Source organism: Microtus ochrogaster, linkage group LG1, assembly GCF_000317375.1.
Source record: "Microtus ochrogaster isolate Prairie Vole_2 linkage group LG1, MicOch1.0, whole genome shotgun sequence".
NCBI classification, from domain to species: Eukaryota; Metazoa; Chordata; class Mammalia; order Rodentia; family Cricetidae; genus Microtus; species Microtus ochrogaster.
This window is the reverse complement of record NC_022027.1, coordinates 38,765,128-38,776,186: the sequence shown is the minus strand read 5'-3', so window position 1 is coordinate 38,776,186 and position 11,059 is coordinate 38,765,128. Positions and strand designations below refer to the sequence as shown.

Genomic DNA, 11,059 nt, shown 5'->3' with positions numbered 1-11,059 from the left:
ACCCGTAAAGAAGAATATAAATTATTTTAAAAGATCTATAGATCTATCTTGGTTAGAAAGAAGAATCAATTTAATTGGGTGAGGTTTGGTTTATGTTTAAGAAAATTGTTTTATAATCTATAGTGGCTATTTTTTTCTGTGTGGAATAAAAAAATGATAGAAAATCCTAAAATTTTTAAAATAAAAGACAGCTATAATGTGTATTTTTGTATTATTTACTTGTGTTTCTGCATGCACGTGTGCGTGAACATTCAGGCCATTAGTCTTAAGGCCAGAAGTCAAGGACAGCTTGTAGGGGTCATCTCTCTCCTTCCATAATATTGGCCTAGGGATCCATAACAGGTTCCTTTCTCCACCGAGCCATATCATCGTTCCTATGATGTCTTAACATTTCCTTTTGTGTTCACAGGGCCAGTGCATCATGGACAAGTTTCCTACATCTCTCCACCTATTCACCTTGACTCTGACCTAGAACGACCCCCTGTTAGAGGTAAGTTTTCTTGATTAAGGGAGAAGAACCAATATCCAGTGTGGAGTAAGGGTAATTAATGAAACTGGAGGTTGTTATGACACACATTTTTAGTACAGTACCTGTGTAGAAATGAAGAAAACTAACATGTGAATAACAACGCAGAAAATCTAACTTACTAAAAAGGTAGGATATATTGTTTAAAGAAATAGATGAATCAACCGATTCAAAAACTAGGTACCTGGAGGCATTTAAATAGAGGGCTGTTTGAATCCCTGTTGTATCTGGAGTCTTTTCTCTGTCCCTCCAGTCCTGCTGGATTCGTTTCTCTCCAGCCCACTGGTCCCTACAGTGAATTATAAAATAATCATTTGAAGGCTTAATATTAATTACAAACTATTTGGCCTATTAGCTCAGGTTTCTTAGTGGCTAGCTCTACATATTAATCAACCCATTTCTAATAATCGTGTATCGCCATGTACCCTGTGCCTTACTTGTAGTACTCTGACAACTTATTTCTCCGATGGCTGCTGGCTTCTCCCTGACTCTGCTTTCTTTCTCTCTGTCTCTCTACTTGGATTTCTCACCTCGCTATCTTCTGCCCTGCATTAGGCCAAAGCAGCTTCCTTACTAACCAGTGGTAATAAAACATATTCACAGCATACAGAAGGGAATCCCACATCACCTATTTAGAATGAAAGGTCACCAGATTATTGCTCGGATTTATCTTTCTATCATCAAATGTTTTTATTAGTGAATTCTTTTTTTTTTTTGGTTTTGGTTTTTCGAGACAGGGTTTCTCTGTGGCTTTGGAGCCTGTCCTGGAGCTAGCTCTGTAGACCAGGCTGGTCTCGAACTCACAGAGATCCGCCTGCCTCTGCCTCCCGAGTGCTGGGATTAAAGGCGTGCGCCACCACCGCCCGGCTTATTATTGAATTCTTGTTTGCAATGTAATAATCAAAGTCACAGGGAAAGAAATTTTCCTTGGAAATTCGTATTTTTTATGAATACTTTTCAAAGTCTTTGAAATCTCTGTATTATTATTGATTTATAAAATCATGTTGATTAAAACTGTTTTCCCTGGATGCCAAGAAAACTCATTTGAAAATATTTTTATTGCTCATACACAATAAAAAGTGAAAGATAGCATTAGTTAGCTTGTAAATATAGAATTCATTTTTCTGTTTTTAACGAAACAAAAAAAAATTTCTAGTCCCTACTCTTCAAAATATTTCATTGTGTACAAACATAATGTTCCACAGTCATACCTTCCAGTTTTACAGCTAACAACTATGCCAGGGTTAATATTTTGGTTTTAAGTATATGATGGTTTTTTTTTTTTGTATCAAAATCATCAAAGCCTTAACAAAAACCAGTAGGTATAAGTTTTTTAAGGTTGTCTTCTGTTTGAGCAGTTCCTTCTGGCAGTCCCTTATCTCCTGTGCATCATGTAGAATTCTGCTGGATAGGAGGGCTGCACTTTCCCACCTGTCTAGCAGTGTCCCTTGACCTACAAAGAGGCATTCCATGCACAATCACCCCATGATTCCCCATGTTATTTCCCCTAAGACATTGTATTTGATTGGCCAGTTGGCATGCTTTCCTCCCCTATCTTTGTGCTCCTGGAGGACAGAGTGTTGTAATGATTGTTTCCCAGTCGCTGGGCTGAACTTAGTACGCAGTTGAAAGCACTCCAGTGATTTCTGTTGAAGTGACCAACAGTGAAAAGCAATAGAGTAAACACTTCTGAAAATACTTTTCTGTTTTACAAGAGACCGAGTTCCAGGGTACATAAGGGACTCCCGTGGAGAAAAAGCACAATGAACCAACACAGAAACTATGAGGTTTTTGTCGTTTTTAAGAGAACGTGCTGGAAGGGAAGATTAGAATGATGAAATATGACAGCTTTTAAAGAATTTCATATTCTCTACCATAAGGTTTGTACTTTTTCTGGGGAAAGGTTCTTTTGGGGTGTTTCCTCCCAAATGAAGGATGTATCATATTATCAGTTCGGGCTAGAAACAAAGATACCCTCTCTGGCATCAGGGTAGATGATAAGGTGATTGGGGAAGAGGTTGGCAAAGGAAGGCAACTCCCCTAGTTAAGATGAAAGACAATGGTGTGCTTCACTGGCATTATGCCAGCAGTGATGAAAGGACCTGAAACATACCGGAGGTGTGGTATCTGGATGACTGGCACACGGATGGAGCAAAAGCACCTCTGAGATTGCTGTGTTGACTGACGGCTCATGTAGCCTGAGTGTTTGTACCCTTTCCAGATTTTATGTTGAAATTTAACCCTCAGTGCAGCAGTTCTAAGGGAAGGCCTCTGCGCTCACAGGTGTGGATGTTAGCATCAAAAGGGAAGAGACTGTTCAGGTGCCCAGTTGCTTTGTCGTGCTCCTACTGTGAAGTGTGAGAGTGATCATCTTAGAGAGGGAGAACAAACTTCTCCTGAGTCGGACAGCCTCTTGGATTCCCGAGCTTCTGAAATTGGAGGAAAATATATTTATCTTCTTTTTAAATTACCCAGTTTGTCAGAGTCCAGACTCAATGGGTTCATACGTTCCAGAGTAGGGGTGTGTGGATTAGAAATATCAGGCAGAAAAAAACAGGGATACAAAAGAAAAAGACAGAGACACAGAGCAGAGTCGGAGAAGAACCCAGTGAATACTGAATTTGTCCATGTTTATTTCCCATATGCTTTATATACCCCAATCCAAAAGGGGCCTGGGGTGGGGGAAGCCAAAAACTGCATTACACTGATTACAAAGAACAAATAGAGCAATTACCTCTTCAATATCTGAAGCATCAAGTAACTATATTCTGCATTAAGTATTCTGTTGTTTAGGCAGAACATACATCGACCACACCTTAGGAAAGGCATCCTATAGGCAACCACACCCTAGATCAAACCTCCTGTCATATAATTGGAGGAGCAGGAATAGGTTTGTACTCTCTGACCTTTGGTCAAGGTGAATCGGATCCACACCCGTGGGCTCTAAAACCAGTGTCAAATATTTTGATATGGTAACACAGAGTGATTGAGATGCCTACTGATAATGACAAAATATCGCATGAAGAATAGGCATGAGTTTGAATTGATACATTGATTTATACATGCTAATTATTCAAATACTGTTCTTTCCAAGACTGAAGAACTGTTTATACAAGTTGAGTACTTTATCATACTCCCATTATTTAGATGTGATCCCAGTATAATTTGAGAAAGAGCATTTGCAAATCATAGCTGGGCTGGACGGTGGTGGTGCATGCCTTTAATTTCAGCACACCTGAGGAAGAAGCAGGTGAATCTCTGTGAGTACAAGACCAACCTGGTCTTCACAGATAGTTTCAGGATGGTGAAGGCTACAGAGAGAAACCCTGTTTAGAAAAACAAAAGCACAAAAAAGTCATGGCTGGATGGGCATGGTGGCACATGCCTTTAATCCCAGCCCAAATGCATGTCTGTGAGTTTGAGGCCACCCTGGTGTAGGAAGTGAGTTTCTGGACAGCCAAGGCTACACAGGAAAACCTTGTGATGAAAATCAAAAGGCATGACTGAAATGAATAAAGAATATACTCCAAAACCTTATAAATCTAGACAGCAGACATACTATCGCTCTGAGAGTTCGTTGACTAGACTTTGTGCTGATGTGGCTAAATGCTCAGTTGTCAGCAGTCCGGCTGGTTTTGTCAGGGCATAGGTCAAACATGTTTTAACAAATTCCTTGCTGTCATATAGGAAGTGACCTAATGCCTCTCCTGTTGCTCTTCAATCTGGTCCAGCACCTTTGCTGTCGTGGCAGAATGGGGCCCCAGTAATAGGAAGCCTAGCTTGAGGTTGAGCCGCTACTTAAGTCAGGTTTGCCTAATGTCTCATTTTTCATAGCAAGTCACATAGCCCACCTCAGACTTCAGAGAGCAGAAGTCAATTACGTCTTATCATGGAGGAGTTACAGTTCAAAGAAACCTGGATATATGAAGAAAAGGAATGTGAGAAATTTGAAAAAGAAAACATATGAAAATAAAATGAATTCAGAAAGGCTCTGAAATGTTTGATTTGGAGGTTTTGGGCCCTTTTGATTTGAGTGTCCTCAACCACCTCACAAACCTGAAGGTGGAATTTAAAGTGTCTGTGAATAGTGAGGACATGGAGCAGTGTCCAGCGTTTGGTGAACCCTGCGTAATATATAGCTGTTACTGCTGTTTGAGTTCATTGCAATGCCATGAGACTAGGCTAGTCTGGCAGGGTTATTAGAATGAAAAAATACATATTAAGCACCTGCCTCATACCAGACCTTGAGAAATTCTCAGGAAGGTAGGTAGCCATTGTTAAGACCTGGATTTCAAGCCGGGCGGTGGTAGCACACGCCTTTAATCCCAGCACTCAGGAGGCAGAGGCAGGGGGATCTCTGTGAGTTTGAGGCCAGCCTGGTCTACAAGAGCTAGTTCCAGGACAAGAACCAAAAGCTACGGAGAAACCCTGTCTCAAAAATGAAAAAAAAAAATAAAAAACAAAAACAAAAAAAGACCTGGATTTCAAATGACATCTCCTCTCTATTGATGGACGCTTTTGAGCTGGTAAAGACTGAATGATGGTCTCCCACAGTTACCAATCCTTAATACCTACTCCAGACAGTATAGAGATTTTATTTTTATATAACTTTTTAAAAGAACACCAACTTTAAAGTCAAAGTATCCATACCCATGAATCTTCTTCATCACAGTTGCCTACACAGGACCCAAATAAAGATGACATCAGTAGACATGCAACACGGAGGGGAACTGCCCTCAGAGAATGACTGTCTTCATGGCTCCTCCTGCTTCAACACGAATTGACCCACAGACCCTTTATTTGCGTTTATAGTCGCTGCTTCGTGTGAAACAACTTTTGTTTGTTTGACTAAGAAGGAACAGTTAGGGGCTGCAGAGGTGATTCTGGGCTAAAGCCCTGGTCTCACAGCGGTAAAGATGAGTAATATCCCCAGAACCCACTCAAAGGCCTGGTAGGTAGGGTGATGTGCATGTAATTCCATTGCTAGAAGGCAGTGATGGGGGATCTGTTGAATGACCTGGTTAGCTCAGCTAGTCAGACCAGGAGCTTGGTTTCAATTCAGAGACTCTGCTTCAGGAAATAAGAGAGATTGGGATTAGGAACAATGTCCAATGTCAACCTCTGACCTCTGCACAGATGCACAAAACACATACCTGTATACAGATGCATACACATATACGACACAAAGAATTTAAGAGACAATGTCATTAGATAGGATTATCCAAAAAGCTTGTACATTTTCAAAGACTAGCTAACATTTCATTCAAAGGCAGATATTAAAAATGACACCGAGAAGGCATAAAAGTATCCATTACTTTCCAGAGTCAAAATGTTTTCACTCAGCTATCAGACGTTATATTCACTGACCATTTTTTAAATACATGTTGTATTTATATTGATTTTATGCACATTCAAATTACACACACGCGTTTGTCCCTATATTCATATCTATATATTTGTTGAGAAAGGCAACAGAAGAGGAAAGGAGAAAATTTCTATTGCATGTTATAGATGTTTTTTTGACTGTAGATGGCAAGTTAGACTTTTGAATATGTAGAATTCTATTTACCACATTTTAATGAGATTATGTGACAATTTATTTTGAACTTTAGATAAACTAAGACTGGCTAGTCAGTTAGAAACTATGTTTGTTTTTTTTTTTTCTTTTTGAGTTTTCAAGACAGGGTTTCTCTCTATACCAGCCCTAGCTGTCCTGAAATTTGCTTTGTAGACCACACTGGCCTGAAATTAGCAGAGATCCACCTGCCTCTGCCTGAAGTGCTGGGACTAAAGGTGCACGCCACCATACCTGGCATGAAAAACTATCTCTTGATGTTCCCTTTACTATTCTCTTTCTTTTCCTTGCAGGATCTGTCTCCCTGTTTAATATACAAAAGAATAAATTAGGGACTGCTTATTATTATTATTTCTTTGTATTTTATGCAATTGACTATATTCTTGTAACAAACCATGGTGAATTTTCTGACGTTTACCAATATAATAATATAAATAAAAACATTTAAAATATTCTAGTGTAACTCACAATATTAACCAGGGAAGCTTTTTTCCCACCCAACACACAGTCACACAAACATACACATATTCATTCACACAAATAAAACAAAGTAGATCTCCCCAAAATAAAACCCTATGTTTTAAACTTTTCCTTGTTTATGTGTCCATATTGTAAACATATATGTGCAACTACATCTGCTTTACGTTGCCCTGCCTCTCTACATTCTGGTTTACAGATGTCTAACTTTGGGTTTGACCCATGGGTTCCAAACATCTATACGGGGCACTATCATTTTTTTTTGAGAATGTATTTTATGGTATTGCTCTGCTTGTTTTTCAGATGTTTCTTTTTGATTCTGTACAGTTGAATTATGTCCATTATGCTCTCAGGAGCCCAAAGGAAATAGTGTAACAACTTACAAAACACTCTCCAGTAAAATGTTTTACTCTCTGTGGCTGTAAAGCGGCCATTGAATATAAATTCAGTGACACTTACCCACTAATGAGTAAACTTGAGAGTTTCTGTTCTTGAAGTCTAATGTGACCATACATGGCATTTGGTCACATAATTTATGTCTGCAATGACTTTATGTGCATTCTTCAATTTACAGATTTTTATTACTGAATAGGGGTGTAAATTCCTGTAGTTTACTAGTGCATTAATGTCACAATACATTACAAGGTAATTAACCAGAGATGCCACTATAAATAGAAAAAATAGTCACAGCCTTCACTATAAACTACTTAATAAAAATAAGCTCCTGAATCAGCATTCACATTACAGTAATTTTTCTTGACATACGTCTCATTAATCAGGACTTCTAAAAAACATAGCTTTGTCTAGAGGCACTATTGTTTTTAATCCTTTCATTATTAAAACATTTGTTACAATTTGTAGTCAGTTCAGTGGAATGCATTATATATTTCTGCACAGAGAATAAGTGCATGCCTTTGAGACACATTCCCCAACTTTATACAATTAAAAAGAGAAAGAAATACTGCCATGGTCACATTGTGGCAGATTTGTAAATGTAGTTCCCAGGAGGATTCATTAAGACTTGCAGTTCTTGGACCGAAACAGTTCGACGTGCTAGAGGACCCGGGTTCCATGGGTTGCTTCCCCCAGCTCACATGGCCGCTCAAAGCTCCAGTTCAAGGCCTAGGATGACCTCTTCTGGTCTTCACAATCCGTCTCCTACCTTTATTTTGCCTCCTAACTCCTCAGAATATGTCCTTGTGACAGGGAGCATTATCCAGGCAAGGAGATTGTGTGAGGATGAGCAGATGCCCACCTGAGTCGGGATCCAGAGCGGACGCCTATGTTATCAGAGATCCAAGTATACTAGTCAGTATGCATTCTTCAGTTGGTCCTTTGTTTTCAAGTTTCGTTGATCTTTCGTTCTATCCAGTTTGGTGACAACCTTAGTAGGGACTGCAAAAAGTAAAACAAAAAGTTAACATGCCAAAAGCTCTTGGTCACACAAACCTTCCCGAGTCAGTTGCTCCGTATTTCCTGTCTTGAATTCAAAGAATAATTAAAAAACCATAGGCCAGTGAGTCATAGGAAGAAGTCTAGTGCAGGTTTAACTGTGGAAGTTTAGGGGGGGAAGGGGGGTACCATTGCACTGGGAGTCTGGGAGCTCTTATCGGATGTAGGACCGAAACTGGGGTGAGATGTAGAGGCATCTGAATGGTGCGCGGTTTCTACTTTCAGCTTCCAAGCAGTGGGGTTCGCAGAGGTTATTACGTAAAAACCTAACTAGAACCAGAGCTGGAAAGAGCGCCCCCTCTCCCCACCGCCCCCTTTCTGGAATGTTTGGTATTTGGCCAGGACAGAGCTAGAAACATTACCAGTCAGGCACAAATTGAGGTATCCATCCCTAAACTTGCCGACTGGTTTATATCTCCTGTCCTCACCAACATCAATAGTAACTGTGCCTAAATTAATTCACATCAAGTTTCAAGAAAAAAAAAAACATGGATTTCTAAGTCTTCTGGTTATAATATTAGTAATAATGATATATTTTTATTTATAAGAACATTAATAGCTACTTAGTTCACTCTGCCTTCCAAGATGATGAGTGACTGGTTGTATAACTGTGGGGAAAATGTGTCTTTTCCTTTAGGTAGGATCTCAATAGGAGGTCTAATATACACTAATTTTCATTTTTAAAATTTGAGTTATGGCTTGTATTCTGAGTAAAATCTAAAAAGGTTTACTTGCATTTGCAAAAATGTTTATTTTTAAACTTTTTTTTTGCTGTAATAAACTCAGGAATATAATCATGGTTCAACGGGCGCATAATCAATGAAGTAGAATAATGCCAAGCATTAAGTTCCATGTGTGAATTGAATTACATCGAGCAAATCCACACACTGAAAATATTTTTTAAAGTTCAAAATAAGCAGATGGTGCTGCCTGGTGCATCTCCATTAAAAATAGACTTTCACCAGTGATTTAGCATCACAGATTAGAGTCGTTAACACACAGCATCACCCAGTGAAATGTAAAAACATTTCAGATTGATTAAAATAAAATTGGAAGGTGACATCTGTCATTCTTACTCAAGAGTTTCTAGGCCTGTTCTCTTACAGTCTATGATGATGCTCTCCTAGCTTTTCAGTGTGTACACAATATATATTGAGACGTAAATTTCTTAGCTTTCCTCACTTTTTTTCTCAAGAAAATAAAATGAAACTTGCCTTATGAGTTCCACGGTCGTGTCTGAGTGCTCAAGACATGTTAACACTCTTTCATACACTTCTAAATCCCATGCAATATTTTTTGGGGACAGTGATATCATTTAAAGTAAGCTGTGAGATAGCTCAGTGGTTAAGAGCACTTGTTCTTACAGAGGACCTAGGTTTGATTAGCAGCTGCCTCAGGGAGCTATCTCCAGCTCCAATTCCTGGGAATTTGACACCCTCTTCTCACCTCCCTGGGCACCAGGTGCACATATACTGCATAAGCATATTCAAGAAAACCAATCATGCATATAAAGTAAATATATCTACAAAAGCTGTTGAAAGTACACGATAAACATCTGTGTCAGGCGGATACTATAGCTTACCGCTAATGGTAAACTCAGCCTGTTTTATTAGTATGGACCTTCAACTAAGTATAGAAAATAATAGTGCACATTGTCTCATGTATTCTCAAATATATGCTAAGATACCAGGCAGTGGTGGCGCGTGCCCTTAATCCCAGCACTTGAGAGGCAGAAGCAGGCGGATCTCTGAGTTTGAGGCCAGCCTGGTCTAGAGAGTGAGTTTCAGGACTGCCGGGACTGTTACATAGATAAACCTATTGTCTCAGAAATCCAATAAATAAATAAATAAATAAATAAATAAATAAATAATCCTGTGACTTCCTTAGATTTGACACCACCATGGTATTTATAGTCTTTAGTGCACTGCCATCATACTGCATACTTGTGATTAAATTTGCATTATGTTTGATATGAAATTCTAAACATAACGGTAAAATAGATTTTTATTCAGTATTGTCAGAATGAGAAGTTTGTATGCTTATAACATGCTTTCTAAACAAGTTATATGAAGCTTAATTTTTATCACTTGGGTAAAAAAACCAACAAACAAATCTTAGTACTCTTGGGGCTTATAATTCATATATAGAGAAAATTCCCTAAAGAGAGAGAAGCGACCCGGTAGTTTTTCCAATGAAGGCTTTTAACTCCTTGTGTTGGACTCAGCATGAGCCCAGTGAGAAGGAAAGTGGAGTTAGGCCAAACACTCCATGGGTGTTGGCTTATGGAATGAGAGTTTTGGTACTCACTGGCCCTCCAGTGAAAGCGCGCACTGTGATGCTCTGGCTGTTCTCCTCCATCTTCAGCAGTGATGATTCTGGCTTGGATGTGGTTGTCCCTCAGTGGATCTCCTGCTCATGCGCATGTGTCAGCAGGATAAAGCAATCCCTGTGCAGCCCTTGCCAGGTCATTTCCCGAAATTTGCCTCTCCCAGCATCCTGCCCCACAGCTCTGTGCCTAGTCTCTGAAGACTGTTCCCGGCCTAGCCCTCCAGGAATTGAGGTCGTCAGTGCTGAGCCTTTTAATTCTTTGTCTCATTTTGTTCTGTTTTCGAGGAAAACTAGTCTCCAAACGCATGCAGGTCTATGCAATGAAGCACTGATGTTCAATAGAAATTGTAACAGCTAAAATTTGCTACATACATTGTAGGAAAGGTGTAAAGTGGGGAAGCAAGGATCACAGGAATGTTAGAAAACACGTGGCACACCTTAGGAATAGCTCCTAATCTATGTAAATCAAGTTTAAACATAATGTTCAAACTGAAACTGAGCCACATTTTTATCTCGTACATAGTACCCAAATGCAGTCATTCATGACATTATTTCTGGTTTCTTGGAAATACCAACTTCCTGAGTGGATTTGTTATGAACTCTCATCGTGTGTTCTCTGCTCTAAGCTGATTATCGTTTCTTTTATTTTTTGTGAATCCAGTGGAGCAAGTGTGTGCTTGTGTGTGTGTGTGTGTGTGTGT

At 39.3% G+C, this 11,059-nt stretch overlaps 1 protein-coding gene across 20 annotated transcripts in view; it reads left to right on the top strand.

Moving 5' to 3' along the window:
- Positions 1 to 11,059, top strand: part of Adgrl3 (adhesion G protein-coupled receptor L3) — a 745,864-nt gene that overhangs the window by 501,809 nt on the left and 232,996 nt on the right. For all 20 annotated transcript variants that reach the window (XM_026785275.1, XM_026785272.1, XM_026785262.1 and 17 more), the window contains one exon: positions 410 to 490. In XM_026785275.1, the coding sequence (XP_026641076.1) occupies positions 410 to 490 (81 nt within the window). The remainder of the gene's footprint in view (positions 1 to 409; positions 491 to 11,059) is intronic.